General features: G+C 44.9%; 1 protein-coding gene across 1 annotated transcript in view; it reads left to right on the plus strand.

Moving 5' to 3' along the window:
- ANKFY1 (ankyrin repeat and FYVE domain containing 1) overlaps nt 1–20,463 on the plus strand; it is a 68,644-nt gene that overhangs the window by 41,790 nt on the left and 6,391 nt on the right. The window contains exons 6-11 of the mRNA XM_032271695.1: nt 1,490–1,639; nt 2,983–3,148; nt 10,597–10,801; nt 12,810–12,878; nt 13,102–13,301; nt 16,388–16,485. Coding sequence (XP_032127586.1) covers nt 1,490–1,639; nt 2,983–3,148; nt 10,597–10,801; nt 12,810–12,878; nt 13,102–13,301; nt 16,388–16,485 — 888 coding nt within the window. The remainder of the gene's footprint in view (nt 1–1,489; nt 1,640–2,982; nt 3,149–10,596; nt 10,802–12,809; nt 12,879–13,101; nt 13,302–16,387; nt 16,486–20,463) is intronic.

Here is a 20,463-nt window from a genome sequence, read left to right on the forward strand (position 1 = left end):
GTAGCTCCATGGGAAGGTAGCTCTCTGGCACCGCAGTCAGGGGACCGAGGCCTGGGACATAGCTCCATGGGAAGGTACCTCTCTGGCACCTAGTTTTCTCTTGTTACACAGTTGAAGAATAAGTTGTTTGATTAGATGATCTGTGAGACTCTTCTGCTCTGAAATTCTGGTAGTTCTGTGATTTCAGAGTGGAAGGACAAAAGATAGCTCAGGTCGGGCGCACGGTGGCTTATGCCTGCGATTCCAGCACTTTGGGAGGACGAGGCAGGCAGACCACTTGAAGTCAGGAGTTCAAGACCAGCCTGGCCAACATGGTGAAAGCCCGTCTCTACTAAAAATACAAAAATCAGCCAGGCTCAGTGGTGCATGCTTTTTAATCCCAGCTACTCGGGAGGCAGAGGCGTGAGAATTGCTTAAACCTGGGAGGTGGAGGTTGCAGTGAGCCGAGATCATACCACTGCACCCCAGCCTGGGTGACAGAGTGAGACCCTGTCTCCACCCCCAAAAAAAGATAGCTCAGGTTCAGAAACAGGCTTGGAAGCATCGCCTGCCTTCACCCTCCATCTGTGGAAGCTGCAGCTGAGCTGCAGGAATAGGGTGTGGCTCTGCGGCCAGCGGGCTCTGCAGTACTCAGCACACAGTCTCAGAGCTTGCCCTTGCTCTCTACATCAGGTGGAGAGCATCTTTAAATTTAGATTTGTCTTTCCTAGGTTGTTTTCATCATAAAGAACAGTGTTTACATTTTTTTGTTGTTGTTGTTAGCAGTTTTAAGAAATCGGGGCTAGTCCTACCTTTTGCAAATTATTTTCTGCGAATTGTTTGGTATTCAGCAACATTGTGGGAAAAGCTTAGTTTCAGAAAAGGTGGCTAAAAGCACTGGATTTTTTTTTTTTTAATTTTTCTTTCCTTTTCCTTCTCATAACCAAGGTAGAAAAGCACTGGATTTTAAGGAATTGAAACAGGATTGGAAAGCTTTCAGTTAACATAGGTAGAAATATAGAGAGCTGCAATAATAGGGACCAGCTATGACCCAGTGGAGTGACCTGTTGGTGAACTTCTAATTGACTTTGTAACTGCCATCTTTGTGGGGGTGGGAGGCAGACTCCTTGCTCTCATGTGGAGGCTCCCTTGGGGTGCATTTCTGTTAGAGGTAAGCATGGCTTGTGCTTTTCCATCTCACTGGGAGACCCAGTAGTGCTAGGGTAAAGAGTGAGGCACGGAACACAGGCCTTCTGGTTCCCTAGCCATTTAGGACTGTCTGAACTTGAGCAAGTTATCTAATCTCCTTATGCTTTACTTTTTTCATCTGTAAAGTGGGGATGATCAAGTACTTACCTCATTGGGTTTTGGGGAGAAATAAATGAGTTGGGAAATGTTAAGCTCTTAAATTACCGTAGAGCCCGACTGCTGCATTTTAAGGGCTTACTAATGGGAGTTGTTTTTATTGTTTTGTATCTGTTCTGCTTTTTACTATATTATGAATTCTTAGGATGACTTGAGAAAGGAGGATTTCAGTAGCATGAGTGCTCAGTTGTTATACAAAATGATCAAATCCAAGACAGAGTACCCGCTACATAAAGCTATCAAAGTGGAGAGAGAAGATGTGGTCTTCCTTTATCTGATTGAAATGGATTCCCAGGTACTGTAGCTGCCTTTTCCGTTTTTCATTTCCCAAAGCTGTAATGCACTTATTTTTTCCGTGGTACTCCTCACTTCCATTGGAGCCATCCCTGGCGCAGTCTTTAATGTACGGATTTCTACTAAATAGTTTGTTCAAGGCAAGCTGAGCTTTTCTAAAGTGTTCCTTAAAATCCTTCCAGCCTTAGCCCATTGCCCAATTTAAAAACCTCTCACATGCTTTTAGGTAGTTTTTTTGTTTGTTTGTTTGTTTTTTTGGTAACAATACTTCTTAACTTCCAGGTGCAAAATCTGTATTAGTTTGCTTTTGCTGCTATAATAAATTACCATCAACTTAATGGGTAAAACAACACAAATGTATTGCCTGACAGTTTCATAGGTTGGAAGTCTAGGACAGGAGTCACTGGCCTAAAATCAAGGTGTCAGCAGGCTGTGCTTCTTTCCAGAGACTCTAGAGGAGAATCCAATTCCTGCTCATTTGGGTTTTTGGCAGAATTCAGATTCTTGCAGTTACAGGATCGAGGTCCCTGTTTTCTTGCCAGCTATCAGCTGAGGGCCATTCCCACCTTCTAGAGGCCACCACACATTCCTTAGCTCATAGCCCTGGCTTTTGTCTTAAAAGCCAGCAGTGGTGGGTCAGGTCCCTCTCATGTCACATCTCTCGGACTTACTCTTCCGGTTCCCATTTTCACTTGTAAGAGCTTGTGTGATGAGTTATATTGGGCCCTCCTGGATGACCTGGGGTGCCCTCACCATCTCAAGGTCCTTCACCTTCATCACATCTTCAGCACGCCTTTTGCCATGTCATGTGACATGTTTACAGGTTCTAGGGATTAGGACATGTACATCTTTGGGGGGCTATAATTCTGCCTTCTACATTACCTTAAACAAAATGTAGTGGCTCTTGACAGATGGGAACGAGGTATGTTTTATCCTGGGTGTCAGTGTATTAGGAGACATTGAACTGCTGGGAAGAATGAAGTAGGAAAGCCACCGCCTTTCATGAAAACATGAGCTCTTTACCAAGAAGCCCTCCGAACCTCTGCCCTGGCAGTCGTGCCCCATGGCACTCTGTCCACATTTTCCCTGTGATTCTTACATTGTCTCCCACGTTGTTTATGTTTGCTGTCTGGTCCCCACTAATTCTGTCCTCCCTGAAAATATGTGCCCTGAGGAAGCCTGATAGAAGTTTGTGACGAAGTTGAATTTGGAGAGTAAGTAGTGTCAGACCACTTAAATTGGACTTTTGTAGAGGAGACGATATTTAAGGGTCAAGGTGGGAGAAATTAAAATGGGTCCTCTTCTCTACTCACTGGACGCTAATTTACAAACTTGTTTGTGTAGCTCCCTGGGAAGCTGAATGAGGCGGATCATAATGGAGATCTGGCATTAGATCTAGCCCTTTCGCGACGACTGGAGAGTATTGCCACCACGCTGGTTAGCCACAAAGCTGATGTGGACATGGTGGACAAGCATGGCTGGAGCTTGCTACACAAAGGAATCCAAAGAGGTGGGAACAGGTGGATTTCATGTTTTTCTCTGCAGGCAATTTTATTTTTATCCAAGTAATTTTTAAAGACTTTCTGAACTTGTTTCAAAAATTCTCGAAGCCTTCTCTAGTCTATACTCACAGGCTGCGTGATTTAGAATTTGATCATGGCTGTTCCCTAGGCCTTGTTTGTTTGGCCGTTCATGGTGCCAACAAGGCTCCGGAAGAAAGGCTCTAAAGATGGTCCTGTGTGTGAGGAAGTACCTTTTACTTGTAAGCACCTGATATATTTGCTTGCTCAGTGGGTTACTTTCTCCAGGAATTGTGCTAGGAAGGTTTTGCTTTTCTATCCTACCACAGATACAAGGATAGTATCAAAACCATCAATGTTTAAATATATTCTACCTCTCTTAAGATAAATTGATAAAAGTTTCATTTTGTTCTAGCAAAGTTATTTGGAATTGTAGCTATATTTTGAATACATTGTTGGTAGTTGGAAGAATCTAGAAAGGATAAACTGGAGAACAAAACATTTTAATCCTAATGAATTAACTTCTCAAAGGAAGAAACAATACTAGTTTTTTGTTTAGTTTTTTCCATGGTCTTACTAATGCCTAAGTCCCAAATGAATCCCGGCTGATGTTGCTTTGCAGTGGTCATTTTTGACCCAGTGAAATCTGTACAGAGGTAGAGTTCCAGTAACGAATGAAAGCTTTCAAAAGTGTTGAAGCGTTAATTTTGTGGTGGGGTGGTTGACTTGATTGGAGTACATTGCCATGTCCGCTTTTTTGTTACTTACATGTAGACATCAAAGAGAGAATATAGTCGTTTCACTCCATCTTAATCATCTATGTTTTCCCCGTTCGGTGATGCGTTGTTACTCCATTCTCGTCTATACCGCATTTTGCCATTCACAAATGGCTCCTAGTTGATAGAATGTAGTTCCATCAAGATGTGGTCCTGTGCCAGCTTTGTCCTTTTTTGGGCAAAGGTTTTAACACAAATATCCTTGTTAGCCATGTGTTGGAGTGCTGAGCTTGCTGGCTGGTAGAGAGGAAAATTTTGCTCATCACTGGGTAGGAAATCCTTGGAGTCTGTCAATGTCAAGACCAGATGCGTTTTTCCCAAGCACCATTCTGTGCTGTGCAAAGCCAGTGGGTGCTTAGCACTGAGTATGCGTTCAGTGGGGAAATCTCACCAGGGAGGGCCTGATTCTTTCCCACACTGTTTAGTGTCTGAGATGTTTATCTTGGAAACAAATACCCCATTACTTTAAAAAAAGAATCTGAGAATTTTGTTTCTTTCCTCTCAGAGAGACAATTCTTGTTTCATGATAAAACATTTTTGAGTTATTAAATTTTTTGGTGATTGCTTACTTACAAGAATTGCCAAGAATTAGTGATCCATTTTTGATGTTTATTTTCAGATGATTTAATCTTCCACTCTGAGTTTATTAATTGCCTGCAAATATGTGTGTTACAGTGTGGGTATAATGAAGTTGATTTTGCTAACTTTAGAGAGTGTAGCATGTTGCGGTGGACAGAGCACTGGCTGTGAAGCTTGTATGTACCAAGGTTTGAATCTTAACTGATCTGTTGACTCTGTGACCTTCGGTAAGTCACATTCTGAGTCTTATCCATAAAGTGGGAATCACTAAGGCTTTATTTGTTTGTTCAGAGAATGCGAGACGGGGGTGTCGGTACACCCAGTAGTAATAACCAGGTGACAGGTAGGGTCGGCCCTGCAGTTCATACCTTGACCCTGCATCGGAACACCACCAGATTCAGCTCCTGTAGGATTTTTTTTCACTTTCACTGTTAAGAGTGCAAGTCTGTAATATATGGGATTTAGGTTTAGTTCTGAGCACACATTAGAATCTGTAAACAGAATAGTCAGTGATCATCCTGATAACCACGTAAACCAGTCATTTTGTCTGAAGAAGGGAACAGGCAGGCAGTGTCTCTGAGGGAGCCCCCAGGAGGCCCAGGTATGGCTGAGGGGTCATCTCCTTCGAGCAGCCGGATCTCAGCAAGAAGGTGAGCCTTCACTTGATACAAACAGCTCTTCCTGAACTTTTTTACCTTAATAACCAGCATCAGTCAGTGGGGTTCTTGAGTATGCGCCTGTTAATTATTTTTAGTAAATTTGAAAATGATGCCACCAACTGGAGCAGCATGAAATGTGGTTTGTATGAGTGGAATAATGAAGGCTACTGTCTGAAGAGAGCTGTCCAGAAGCCGCATCCAGAGAAATACTGTATATGGATTGTTTTAGTGTGGACTTTCCTGTTAAGAATATTTTTATGTGGACAGCTTACGGTAGTTGTGCCTCATTTACCCGCGAGTGTCAGTGAATGAGGTGATGAAGTAACTGAAACTTTGAAGCATCAGTTTTTATTGGAACTGTTTTTGATGATTTGAAATCAAAACATCTGAACTGTATTACCCGCTTTCTTATGGACAGAAACCTCGTAAATGGTGCCTTTGGCATTTTCTGTTCCTCCTTTTGTTCTGCTCTTCTGACATCAGTTATCTTTTTCCCTTCCTTTGTGTACCCTGTGGGCTGACTTTCTTTTAATGTAAAGCTTTATTAATTTTCTGTTTCTAGTAATTTCTAATAGCTTCTTTATGTGGGGTGCATATATTTATGTATATGTGTGTATGATTATAGGTAAAAAGAACTTTATATTTGGATCTTATTAATAAAGTAAATCTGATCCGAAATCTATAATTCTTCTAAGAGGACTTACGGGTTTAAGATATAAAATTCTTTTTATCATGCCTTCCATCTGAATCCAGCCATTCATAGCTTTTCATATACCTGTGCGGTATTGCCCAGTTTATCTTCTTTATGTATGGTGTATTATACATTTCTCATTAACCTATCTTGTTTCAGCTTTACTGTATATTTCTCTCTCTCTGTCTCCTTTTTTTTTTTTTTTTGAGACAGAGCCTTGCTCTGTCGCCCAGGCTGCAGTGCAGTGGTCCAATTTCAGCTCACTGCAACCTCCACCTCCCGAGTTCAAGTGATTCTCATGCCTCAGCCTCCCTAGTAGCTGGGACTACAGGTGTGTGCCACTACGCTTGGCTAATTTTTGTATTTTTGTAGAGATTGGGTTTGCCATGTTGGTCAGGCTGGTCTGCAACACCTGGCCTCAAGTGATCCACCTGCATTGGCCTCCCAAACTACTGGGATTACAGTCAGGAGCCACTGTACCCAGCCACTATATATTTGTGTCTTGGTTTGGAATATATTTTAAGCTTAAAAATAATGAAACTACGTTATCCCTTCTCCCCCGAGTTTCTCATATTTTGGACTTTTCATTGAGGCTCTTTGTCACAATAGTTCTAAAGTTTCTTTCTATTCCCAGAATGTTAGTGGCTGTCTCTAGGATATTTTGTTTTATTGCTAATGTATTGTTGTCTTTATGTATTTTCTCCTATACCAAATCCACGTGGAGTTTGTTCATGATACAGAGTAGGGCCCAATGTGTACCTGTATAAATGGATAGCAAAGGCCTGACCTAGCCTAGCCCCCAGTGTACATGTTACCTGTAGTGCTTTACTGCCTCTCTACTATAAAGAAATCTGAGCTTTAGCCCTTTGCACCTGATACTGGTAAAGATTGCACCCTTCTGCATCCCTGCCCCACCCAGAACAGGAGCAGAAGAATGAAAATATTTCAAGAGAAGGGACTGATTGGAAAATTGTGAAGTTATCTGAAGTCACAATTAATTCAAATTCGAGCCTTTCTGATAACTAGAACCTAACAGCCCCAACCAGTCAATCCATTTGCTTCCCAAATATTTCCCCAGGGTCTGTTTTGTATAAGACAGTGTGAATACAAAAAAAACAAAAAAACAAAAAAAAACAGACACGAGCCAATCCAGCATCTGAGCAGCGAGTCAGCATCTGAGGCCTCCCGGCTGCCCCAGTGCCAGAGCCCACATTCTCTAGCAAGATGATCCCTTGGAAGAAAGCATAGAGCAGATGGGAAGTGTTGAAAAACAGACAGCCTGGGTGCGGTGGCTCATGCCTGTAATCCCAGTAGTTCAGGTGGCCAAGGTGGGAGGATCACTTGAGGCCAGGAGTTCGAGTCCAGCCTAGGCAACATAGTGAAACCTTATACCTACAAAAAAATTTTTAAATGAGCCAGGCAGAGTGGCATACACCTGTACTCCTAGCTACTTGGGAGGCTGAGGCAGGAGGACTGCTTGAGGCTGGGCGGCTGAGGCTGCAGTAAGCCGTGATTACACTACTGCACTCCAACTTGAGCAGCAGAGCCAGACCCTATCTCAAAAAACCAGAAACCAAAACAAAAGCAAATGATTTTCTAATTTCATACCCACTGAGAACCAGATGACACCTGAATACTCAAATGAAAATGCGTACAGGAATACGGTCAACAGAATTGAGAGAGCTTTACCACTCCTGAAACCCCATTTTAGGTGTTCAGACTGTAGATGTGTAGTTGAAGGAGATGAAATGATATCATAAGATGTAAAGAGAAAATTTTGGAAGAGAGAAAATCCTTGTCTCGAAGTTGTGATTCAAAGGAGTCTGCACCCACAATTCTAACAATTAGGAACCAATCAAAGTGTCTTGATGCAAAGACAAAAGCAGATGGACTATGGAAAGAACACCATTGCCTGTGATCCATAAAAGAAAGACGTGCTAAGGCACCTTCAACAATCCACCGTTCATCCCAAGACCACCCACACATTTAAGGCATGTAGTCAACTTTCATGGGACCAGCAAATCAAACTCTGCGACATTGTTCTGCATTTTGGGGATCATCCAGCTGAAGAAGGATGTGATTTGCAAGAAATTCACCGTGTAGCCCTTGGGGAGATGGAGACCGCATCTGCGGAAAGTGCCTCTGAATCCCAGCTCTTGGGTCAACTCACATTTCAGCCATCAAAGTTTCATGTGCGGATTTCAGGTTGCAGATGAGTTTGACTTGGAAGATGTTTAACTGCACCCCTTGAAAGACTTTCCAGACTAGGGGCCATGGCTCACGCCTGTAATCCCAACACTTTGGGAGGCTGAGGTGGGCAGATTGCTTGAGCCCAGGAGTTCAAGACCAGTTTGGGCAACGTGGCAAAACCCATCTCTTCCAAAAACACAAAAATTAGCTGGGTGTGTTGTGTAGTCCCAGCTACTCGGGAGGTTGAGGTGGGAGGATCACCTGAGCCCCAGAGGTCGAGGCCGCAGTGAGCCATGATGATACCACTGTACTTCAGCCTGGGTGACAGAGAGCCTGTCTCAAAACAAAAACAAAACTCCCCAAACCCAACTTTCCCGGTATGAGCTCATTGGTGCCACCTGGTGGCCACTGAGAGCAATTGCTGTCACCCAGTGAGGTGTAATGCCCCAAACCTTTTTAACAGGTTTCTGTTCCGTATATTATGATGCTTTGCTATCATAATGATGCCTTGTTTTCTTAAGAAGCATAAAATTTATATATACGTAGTGTGTTTGTATGTTTTAAATTTTAAATATAAATCCAAGTAAGATTGAACTTTAAGTAATCTTAAATTTAATTGTTTAGTCTTTGTCATTCTCCAAGTTGACAAGTATACTTTAACTGGTTTTTCACAAGTGTTTTTTTTTTTTCTTTTCTTTTCTTTTTTATCTTTATGAAGAATTTCACAAGTATTTTTAACATTAAATGGCCACTTGTCAGATGGGTTACTTCTGAGTCTGACCCGTGTATTTGTACAACCAGTCTAGAGTCCTGTTTCTCTATGCAAGTGTCTGACAAAGTATTGTCACAGATGTATACCTTAAATATCTTAAACTTAATTCTTGACCTTTTATTAACATGTCAAAGTACTTTTATTCCCTCCTACGGAGCATAAATAGTCAAAGACGGTAAATCAAGCTATTAAAATTAATGGATTTTGGCCAGGTGCAGTGGCTTATGCCTGTAATCCCAGCACTTTGGGAGCCTGAGACAGGTGGATGGATCTTTTGAGCCCAGGGTTTGGAGACCAGCCTGGGCAACATGGTGAAACCCTGTCTTTACTCAAAATATAAAAAAATAAGCCAAACATGGTGATGTACGTGCCTGTAGTCTCAGCTACTCAGGAGGCTGAGGTAGGAGAATCCCCTGAGCCTAAGAAGTCGAGGCTGCAGTGAGCCGTGATCGTGCCAGCACACACCAGCCTGGGTGATGGGGGTGAGACTTTGTCTCAAAAAAGAAGAAGAATGGATTTTTGAGTCAGGATCTCTCTCTGTCACCCAGGCTAGAGTGCAGTGGCACACTCAGAGCCCACTGCAGTCTCGGACTCGGGGGCTCAAACGGTCCTCTCACCTCAGCCTCCTGAGTAACTGGAACCACAGGTATGTGCCGCCATTCCTTGCTAAGTTGTTTTGTAGAGATGGGGTTTCCCAATGTTGCCAGGCTGGTCTTGAACTCTTGGGCTCAAGTTATCCTTCTGCCTCGGCCTTCCAAAGCACTCAGATGTTATTCAGTCTTAATTTGATATTTGTCAATAGTTCCAGGTAGTCTCTTTTTACCTGTAATACTCCAAGCGGGATTTAGAAAGAAATTTTGTTTCCACAATAAGGTTATTTACCATGTGAAATGTTTGTAAATAGGAATGTGTACAGATACTTTGCCCAAATATTTCATTGTAAACTTCTTGTTAAGTCAGTTATGTGTATGTAATGAGATTACAAAACTAAAAAGAGGTCGGGGGTAGTGGTTCACGTCTGTAATCCTAGCACTTTGAGAGGCCGAGGCAGGTGATTTGAGCTCAGGAGATGGAGACTAGCATGTGCAACATGGCGAAACCTTGTCTGTACTAAAATACAACAAATTAGCCGGGCATGGTGGCATATGCCTGTAATCCGAGCTACTCGAGAGGCTGAGACATGAGCATTGCTTGAACCCCGGAGGTGGAAGTTGCAGTGAGCTAAGATTGCACCACTACACTGCAGCCTGGGCAACAGAGCGAGACTCTGTCTGGGGGGAAAAAAAACTAAACTAAAAAGAAAAATTGTTTAATACTAAAACAGGCATGGGTTTACTCTAAGGAGGAACCTGTATGCAAGTACAGCAGAGTGGGGGCAGGTGTTGCTTAGTTGGCTACAAGCTGTGGTCAGGAAAGGAGAAGAGAGACAGAGAGATTGTGTGAGGAGGATCCTTCCCACCCTCTTTGAGAGCTGCCTGGAAGAGCCTTTGAAGAAGAAGCCTGGTGGTATTCTTAAAGAGTGAAGAGATGCTGAGGTGAGGAGGCAGGACAAGTGATAACAGGTAGTCCAAGATTGAGCAAAGCCTTTTGAGTTTGTCTGTAACTCCACGATCTCAGGGATGAGTTTCCACTCACAGATGCCCCCAGAGGTTCCCTCAGACACATTCTTAGTCTGCAGTCACTTGCTGGTGCCTCTTGAGGCGGCACTGGCCAGAGCACCTTACTTGAGTGTTGTCGTGTGTTACTGTTTCTTCTGTTATGTCTTTTCAAGGAGACCTCTTTGCTGCCACTTTCCTCATTAAGAACGGGGCCTTGGTTAACGCTGCTACACTGGGTGCCCAGGAGACACCGCTGCACCTCGTGGCCTTGTACAGTTCAAAGAAACACTCGGCAGATGTGATGTCTGAGATGGCGCAGATTGCAGAGGCCCTCCTGCAGGCCGGCGCCAACCCCAACATGCAGGACAGCAAGGGCAGGTGAGCTGGGGGAGGTATGGTGCCCGCAGCACTGTTCTTGGGAGGTGTGACCTTCCAGTAGCATGCAGCGGTCTTGCAGGGACTTCCTGGTCTGGAGTTTGGCGTCGTTCCGTCTGGTTTGTATTAAGGTCACAGACGCTGATGTGTGGTAGTGGTGGTACTGCTGAAGCCAGAGGCATCTGGGGAAAACGTTTCCATCCTGGGTAACTGGAGTCTTTGAGGGTTTGTTGTTGTTGTTTGTTTGTGTGTTTTTAATTGCATCAGCATCTCACTCTGTTGCCCAGGCTGGAGCACAGTGGTTCGATCTTGACTCACCGCAGCCTCCACCTCCCAGGCTCAGGTGATCCTCCCACCTCAGCCTCCTGAGTAGCTGGGACTACAGACACGCGCCACCCCACCAGGCTGATTTTTTTATTTTGTTGGAGATAGGGTTTTGCCATGTTGTCCAGGCTGGCCTCGAACTCCTGAGCTCAAGCAGTCTGCCCACCTCGGTCTCCCAGAGTGCTGGGTTTCCAGGTGTGAGCCAGTCTTCCAGCTTTTAAGCAATTTGTATCTTCACGTTCAAAGGAGCCAGAGTGGTCATCTAGTCCAGTGCCTGCAAGCGAATCTTGTAGCATTTCTTAGAGTTGCTTGGATAGTTTGAAGAAGAGGAGCACGCTAACTCCAGACAATCAATTTTCTTTTTATGAGGTCCAATCATTTGAAATTCTCTATAGTAAGCCCAATTTCACCTTGTCAGCGTTCCCACTTTATCTGCACAGCTTCATCCATAGCAGCCTGTCCCATATTGGACAGTATTTATTGTGTTCACTTTGCCCTTTCCAGAAATACCTAGTTGAGGATTCTGTGTGGTTTAGCGTCTAAGAAAAGGCTACTTGTCTTGGGCCAGTGGTGAGAGGCTGTGAAGGACAGTTAAGTCACTGATCACTGACCAGAGTTGGGACCCACTTGTCATTAGAACAACTCAGTATTTTATACCCTTGAAAAACCTCTCAAAAAGAAAACACTTTTTGTAAAGTTTGGTTGTCAGAATAGGAAAATGGATCTGTGTGACAGGTAAGGCACATGTGAGATGTAGCTTCATGAAACCTCAGTATCATGTGATCATTACCTTATTTCCTGAAAAATTGTATCCGTTTCCCTGCTGTTGATTCTTGTATTTTTTCCTCCAGCAGCAATAAACTTGCAGAGAGAGAGAGAGAGAGAGAGAGAGAGAGAGAGAGAGTGTGTGTGTGTGTGTGTGTGTGTGTGTGTGTGTGTGTGTGGTGGCGGGTAGATGCAGCCTTGGGCCCTGACTCTGCAGTGTATGTTTGTGTGTGTGTGTATGTTTGTGTGTGTGTGTGGCGGGTAGATGCAGCCTTGGGCCCTGACTCTGCAGTGTGTGTGTGTGTGTGTGTGTGTGTGTGTGTGTGTGTGTGTGTGTGTTGGGGGGGTGGCGGGTAGATGCAGCCTTGGGCCCTGACTCTGCAGTGTGTGTTTGAGGGGGGGCAAGGGGGGCAGGGGGGCGGTGTAGATGCAGCCCTGGGCCCTGACCTCTGTAGTGGCAGGTCTCCTGCAGAGCTCCTGGGTGCTACATAAAAGCAGTGAAAAGGGTTAAATGCAGCTTTCATCACTGGCTGCTCTGAGTGTGTTTGAGAAGAACAGAAAATTATAGGGGAAAGTTTCCTTTCAGAATTGATGGAGAATAGATAAGGGAAAATCTTCACGCCTATGGCAGAAAGTGCTGTTTTCAAGCAAATCATGTATATGCCTTCAGTAAGGGACAGTATTGAGTGGGGCAGGATTTGGGATCTCTCCCTTTAGCCGACTCTTGTCTGTTTTGGCCACTGAATCGTGGTAACATGAGCAGATCCATTTTCACATTTTGCTGCGCGGTCATGGTTTTAGGAGACTTGCAGAAATGTGGGATTTCCTGTGGGTGGTGACTGCCCAGGGTTCTGGCTCCCCCTGCAGAGAGTTGCCCTGACGGTCCTGTCCTGAACTGACACCTCTTCTTTCTATCCTGCAGGACTCCTTTACATGTGTCCATCATGGCCAGGAACGAATATGTGTTCAATCAGCTGCTGCAGTGTAAACAGTACGTAGGGAGACTTGGAGAAGTGAGAAGGCAGTTGTGAGGGGGGGATTGTGAGTGAAAAATAATTCTTTTTAAACATCTTTTAGTGTTACATATATTAAAAAGTTAAAGGGAGCTAAAAAAAATTTGTCATTGAAAAAGTATAAAGAGAAAAAACGAGGCTGTCAGTATAGAGTGTCTGAAAAAGATTGTATTTGCTGTTGACTTGGCTTCTGCTTTTCAGACTAGATTTAGAACTGAAAGACCACGAGGGCAGCACGGCTCTGTGGCTTGCCGTGCAATATATCACGGTGTCTTCTGACCAGTCTGTGAACCCCTTTGAAGATGTCCCTGTGGTAAATGGGACTTCATTTGATGAAAACAGCTTTGCAGCCAGACTCATCCAGCGCGGCAGCCACACGGATGCACCTGACATGGCGACAGGTAAGCACCTGCCTCCCAAAGGGCGGTGCCGGGATCTGGAGGTACCGGGAGATAGCGCGTAAATGCTCTCACCCCAGATCTAGATACGGAATGGCATACTATTAGGATAATTACTTTTTACATAATTTTAAATACAGTAAAACCCTGGGTTGTAATTTTTAAAAATCCTGTGCATCGGTCGGGCGTGGTGGCTCATGCCTGTAATCCCAGCACTTTGGGGGGCCGAGGCTGGTGGATCACCTGAGGTTGGGAGTTCGAGACTAGCCGACCAACATGGAGAAACCCCTTCTCTACTAAAAATATAAAATTAGCCGGGCGTGGTGGCACACACCTGTAATCCCAGCTACTTGGGAGGCTGAGACAGAGAGTCACTTGAACCTGGGAGGCCGAGGTTGCGGTGAACTGAGACTGAGCCATTGCACTCCAACCTGGGCAACAAGAGCGAAACTCTATCTCAAAAAACAAACAAACAAAACAGTCCTGTGCTTCAAACAATTTAGCAGACATCAAGTGCTTGAAGCTGAAACACTTCCATTTATTTAATGCGAGGATTCTCAGACTATTTGGACTCAGAATTCTTTTGACTGACTTAAAAATTATACCCCAGAGAGCTTTTCTTTAGGTGGATTATAACTTCAGTATTTGCCATATTAGACTACACTTTGAGAACCGGTTTTAATGCATTTCCTTGACCTGATTGAATAAAATACAGGGATATTTTAAGGAGAGGGATTCCATGTAATTCCGTATTGAGTGCTAGCAGTGTATAAAACATGGGTAGGTGCCACCCACAAAAAGAGTTGACAAAAAAAAAAAAAGATGGATATTGAAACAGCCCTTTCCCTAAGGAAGTTTGGCCAGGCATGGTGGCCTACGCCTGTAATCCCAGCACTTTGGGAGGCTGAGGTGGGTGGATCACCTGAAGTCAGAAGTTTGAGACCAGCCTGGCCAACATGGAGAAATCCTCTCTCTACTAAAAATACAAATATCAGCTGGGCATGGTGGCAGGCACCTATAATCCCAGCTACTTAGGAGGCTGAGGCAGGAGAATCACTTGAACCCAGGAGACGGAGGTTGCAGTGAGCCAAGATCACACCACTGCACTCCAGCCTGGGTGACAGAGTGAGACTCCGTCGAAGACAAACAAATAAAGATAAATAATATAATAATTAAACATATATAGATAAATAATATAATAATTAAAGATAAATAATATAATAATCACTAGGTGATCCCCCGCCTCAGCCTCCCAAAGTGCTGGGATTCCAGGCGTGAGCCACCACGCCTGGCAGTCCACTAGCTTTTAACAGTTGAGTGATGTTTGGCAGTCACGGGTTATCTTTATTCTGTTGTGAGGTATAGAATTTAAGTCTTGTCTACACTGGAATGACTGCGCACATGAACGTGGGACCCACATTAGGAGTCTCTAGATTAGAGTAACTATCAAGTAGGAATCGAATCCCTGTCTCTGAGAGATAAGGAAGAAAGTGGCATGGAAGCAAAGTAGTACTTTGTCTCATTGCTTTTTGTTTGTTTTGAGACCGAGTTTCGCGCTGTCACCCAGGCGGGAGTGCAGTGGCACTATTTTGGCTCACGTCCGCCTCCTGGGTTAAAGTGATTCTCCTTCCTCAGCCTCCCTAACAGCTGAGACTACAGGCATGTGCCATCAGGCCTGGCTAATTTTTTTTTTTTTTTTTGAGACAGAGTCTCACTCCGTCACCAGGCGCTAGGCTGGAGTGCAGTGGTGCGACCTCGGCTCACTGCAACCTCCACCTCCCGGGTTCAAGCAATTCTCCTGCCTCAGCCTCCCAAGTAGCTGGGACTACAGGCGTGTGCCACCGCACCCAGCTAATTTTTTTGTATTTTTAGTAGAGATGGGGTTTCACCATGTTGGCCAGGATGGTCTTGAACTCCTGACCTCAGGTGATCCACCCACCTCAACCTTTCAAAGTTTTGGGATTACAGGCATGAACCACTGTACCCGGCTAGCCCAATTCTTTATTTTGTTTTTAGTCCTGGTGTTTAGTTTATTTGGAATTTCAAATAGTATAGCTGTTGACATGAGATAGTTTGTTCATTTTTGGAAATGGATTTTAAAAGACTGAGAAACACTTCTGGGGCTAAAACCATTTTGAGAGAAAAAGAAAAATCATTTTTTTCTTTTCTAGGGTTTTATTTAGAAAAGAATGACAGTGCTAAGGAAAATATTTCTAAGCCAATAACAAACATATTTAAAGCATTAGAAATAAAACTGACGTATTTAAGGGACATTTTCTAATGGAACGTAAAATATTTTCAAAATAGTCATCCAGTGGTTTTCAGCCAGGCAGAATCCTGTCTATACTGCCTGAGAACACTTGTCAACATCTGTAGACTTTTCTTTTTCTTTTTTTCCTTTGATACGGAATCTTGCTCTGTCGCCCAGGCTGGAGTGCAGTGGCACCATCTCGGCTCACTGCAACCTCCGCCTCCGGGGTTCAAGCGATTCTCTTGCCTCAGCCTTCCAAGTAGCTAGGATTACAGGTGTGCACCACCACACCTGGCTATGTTTTGAATTTTTAGTAGAGACAGGTTTTCACCATGTTGACTGGGCTGATCTCAAACTCCTGGCGTCGAGTGATCTGCCTGCCTCGGCCTTTCAAAGTGCTGGGATTACAGTTGTGCAGCACTGCACCTGGCCAGCATCTGTGGACATTGCGAATTGTCCTAAGTTCAGAGGATGCTGCTGAACACTCCACAATGTGCAGAACAGACCCCCACAGCAAAGAACTTATCCCTCCAAAATGTCAGTAGCATCACTGTTGAGAAACGTTGCTGTACTCCAGCCCCAGCAAGGAGACAGAACTTATCTTTGGTCCTGGGCAGTGGCCAGTGGGAACCCCGTGGAGGAATGGATGCTCCAGCCCCGGGTGTTCTCTAGGCTTTGTGTCTACATCCAGAGAGTACCTCTGTGGCCTTCAGTGATACCTCCTGTCTGATGTGGGCCTGCCAGTCATAAGGTGGTAGGAAGAACAGGTGTTGTGCAGTGTGCAGCTTGACTGCATTTTGATGCAAACAGAAGAATCAGTATGCCCGTTTTCTTCTAGGAAACTGCTTACTACAGCGGGCAGCTGGGGCAGGAAACGAGGCAGCAGCTCTTTTCCTGGCAACCAATGGTGCCCACGTGAACCACAGAAACAAGTGGGTAAGTAACGGGGCAGCCAGGAAGTTGGTTTTCATCTATGGAAGAAATGACAGCGGTGCATACACAGGGAAAAGGGCATAGATGTGTTTTTCCATTTTTATCAGAATAATACATGCATATGGTTACAAAGCCAGCAGGAAATATTATTTTATGTTTCCTCAAATATTGGTTGATTGATTCATTCAGCAACTATTTCCTAAGCGTTTGTTTAGGAAACTGCTTGTTTAGGTTATCAGGCCCTGAGCTAGATACTACGGACTTCAGTAGAGGTTAGCACACACGTACACAAACCTGCCATAATAGCATTTGATTCTTTATAACAACACTTCACATTCGCTTGGGTTTTTCTATGTGGACTGCCTGTATCGCAAGCTAACAAGGTAGAATGTACGGTGTTAGGAATGAAAGTGTTACCTTTGAGGCCGGACATTACAGAGTTGACCAGCTTTCCCATTTCCTCCCCATGTGGTTGTGTGGGTTTTTTTTTGTTTTTTTTTTGAGACAGACTTTCGCTGTTGTTGCCCAGGCTGTGCAATGGCATGAACTTGGCTCACCGCAACCTCTGCCTCCTGGGTTCAAATGATTCTCCTGCCTCAGCCTCCCAGAGTCCTGGGATTACAGGCGTGAGCCACTGCACCCGGCCTATGAGGTCTTAATTTTAGTTTCCTCATCTGTAAAATGGGGTTAATACTCATTTCATCGGGTGTGGTTAAGATGAAAGTGAATGATAATATCAGAGACATTAGGTACTATTTGATAGTTATTTTTGCTTTATTATTTTCAGGCCAGGAGGAGGTGCTTGTCTTTAATGTTGCGTTTATTTCACAGTCACTTTGTGCCAGCACCTTTAAGGCTGTTATCTCTTTTAGTTCTCACAGTGGACCTGGAAGCAGCATGTATTGTTAGGATTGAAGAGGCCTTTCCTTCATCAATAAATTCATTTCGGGATCAGGGACCTTGAGGTTCTGTGAGGTTAAGTGGCTTATAAATGATGAAGTGTCCACATTGAGACCCCAGCACAAGGCTGACTAGTTGTACACTCTCGATAGCACTGGGCAAGGCAGTAAACACTCAGCTTGCTATCTGAGCCAGACCAGTGAAGTACAGGAGAGAGGGCAGTGCCGTCCTTTCCACCACCAACGCCACTATGTGTCTGCACACCGCCAGCTCTGCAGCCAGAGTGACGGCGTGGCCCTGGGCCCACTGGGGGCTGCTGCCTCGTATGGGTTCTGTGTCCCAGATCTCAGGCCCTCTCACCTTCTCCTGGCCTCTGCTCTTGCCATCGTGTGTCTGTCTCTTTCTCTCCAGCATCATTAACTTTGCCCACTCCTAATTTCTAATAGCAGAGAGGCATGCTTTACTATCTCCTAACTTAAAATCCTCGGCCAGGCGCAGTGGCTCATGCCTGTAATCCCAGCACTTTGGGAGGTCGAGGCGGGCGGATCACCTGAGGCTGAGTTCCCATCCAGGTCAGCCTGGCTAATGTGGTGAAACCCCATCTCTACCAAGCTTTAGAGACACAGGAGGCCTAACTTGAGAGCAGTGTAGACCAGCTCTGGAGAAGGGCCTGGAACACTGGTTTCTGGTGTGGGGGCTTTATCCTGTGGGGACAGAAGAGCCATTGGAGGGTTTTGGGCAGGGAAGTAGTAGGATGCTTCTAGCATTAAGAAAACTGCCTGGGATGGCTGGCATGGCGAGTGTGCCATGGAGTGCAGGCTGGAGCCAGGTGGGAATCATCTTGATAAGCAGTGACCTGTCCTGGCCTCACACTGCATTTGGATCCAAAGAAACAGGTTTCACCAGAAATGCAGAATTAGTGTGTACGGCATGCATGCTTGAGGCTCCCAGAAGTGAGGGCAAGAAGCTGTTAAAACTGTTGTGGTCCAAGAATGACGAAAGGAAATTTGCGAACTCAGAGGGGAAGGTTGAGAGGGGATGGGAAGAAAAGACTACATACCGGGTACAGTGTACACTGCTCAGGTGACGGGTGCACCAAAATCTCAGAAATCACTGCGGAACTCATCCATGGAACCAGAAACCACCTGCACCCCAGAGACGTTGCAATGGGAATTTTCAAAAACGATGGTTGTGGTGAATCTGTGAAAGAAGAGAGGAAACTGGCCAGAAGGAGGAACCTGTGTGGGGGAATAAATTCCATTGTAATTTTTGAATTTCTAAACATTTAGGTAGGGATGTCTAACAGGCAGTGGGAAAATCAGATGCAGAAATGGGGCTGGAAACCTGTTGAGAGTCCCAGGCAGAAGCCATGGGGTAGATCAGCACACCCAGTGAGAATGCGTAGGAAGAAAGGTCTGGAACAGAAGACAGCCCTGAGCAGGAGGGGAAGAGGAGGAGGAAGAAATACCTGGGAGGGCTCACACCAGTTATAGCACCCCTGTGTGGGGAGGACTTGGGATGGGAAGCATGCACTGGGGCTCGAGGCGTGAAAGCACTCAATCCTTACCTGCCATGGCAGCAAGTCCCACAGATAATGTTCAAAGCTGGAAAATGAAGAGGCAGCAATAAAAACACATTAGAAATATGGAGATTTAGGCCGGGTGCGGTGGCTCACACCTGTAATCCCAGCACTTTGGGAGGCCGTGGTGGGGGGGATCATGAGGTCAGGAGTTCAAGACCAGCCTGGCCAACATGGAGAAACCCTGTCTCTACTAAAAATACAAAAATTAGCTGGGTATAGTGGCTTATGCCTGTAGTCCCAGCTACTTAGGAGGCTGAGGCAGGAGAATTGCTTGAACCCAGGAAGGTGGAGGTTGCAGTGAGCCGAGATCGCGCCATTGCACTCCAGCCTGGGGAACAAGAGCGAAACTCCGTCTTTAAAAAAAAAAAAATGGAGATTTACAAAACTTAGCTGGAAGAGTTAAAAGTGATTCCTGGTGAGAAAGGATAATTTTTTGAGGAAAGGGAGGAGATAGGATCTTGTTTTTTTTGTTTGTTTGTTTTTTTAGGCTAGTCAAGTGAAGCAGTGGGAGTGAAGGAACGAAACAGTCTGGAACTGGTTGTGATCAGTTATTTGCAAACATCACTGCCAGGGATCTTGCTGAGTTTTACAACATGCCTTTACGTGATGAGGGTGTGTAACTCTGATGAGAGCAGGCGCTTTGAGAAGCAGAGCCGGGTGTTGAGGTCATTCCCATCTGTTTGGGTGAAAAAAAATTGTGTGTGTGTGTGTGTGTGTCTGTGTACATACAGACATACACATATACACACCTAAGTGCATAAGTGTATGCGTACATACATTCTCCTATGAATATTCTGTCGATGAAGAGAAACATGAAACTGCTAATAATGGTTCCAGATGTGAGAGGAAACTTAAAATATTGCATCAGGAGTATTTTTAACTTTTAAAATAGGGGCAGGAGGTCTTGATCAGAGTTGAAGATGAGGTTGGTATGAGCAGGTGAAGGAAGCGGAGTGCAAGTGGGGAGGTGAAAAGGAGCGAGGGCCACAGTGCCAGCACTGCTCGTCACCGGGCTCGTGCCCCTGCTCTCCCACTAGTTGCAGTGTTTATTTTGGTGACACTTATAGCTTGTTATTGTTTTGTCATAATAAGCATGTATTATTTTTATAATTAAAGAATTATAAAACAAAGTGAAGGGTGGTTAAGGTGGCCCTCGGAGGTGAGGTCAAGAAGCCAGTTCTTTCTGAAGGTGCTAGGGAAAGACACTGAAGAAACTTAAGGGTAGAACCAGGTGCAATGTCTCGTGCCTTTAACTCCAGCTGTTTGGGAGCCTGAGGCAAGAGGATTGCTTGAGCCTAGGAGTTTGAGTCCAGCCTGGGCAACACAGTGAGACTCCGCCTCAAAAATACATGAAAAAGAAGATACTAAGAGTGATGGCTCAGGAGAAAGAGAACAAAAGTCATGAGGGTCAGCTGGCGACAGGATGAGCCAGGGACCGGAGTTGGCGCGCTTAGCCGTCGTGCCCCCTCTGCGAAGGGAATTCCTGGCCGGAGTTTGCG

Source organism: Sapajus apella, unplaced genomic scaffold (assembly GCF_009761245.1).
Source record: "Sapajus apella isolate SASKATOON/1434 unplaced genomic scaffold, GSC_monkey_1.0 scaffold245, whole genome shotgun sequence".
Lineage (NCBI taxonomy): Eukaryota > Metazoa > Chordata > Mammalia > Primates > Cebidae > Sapajus > Sapajus apella.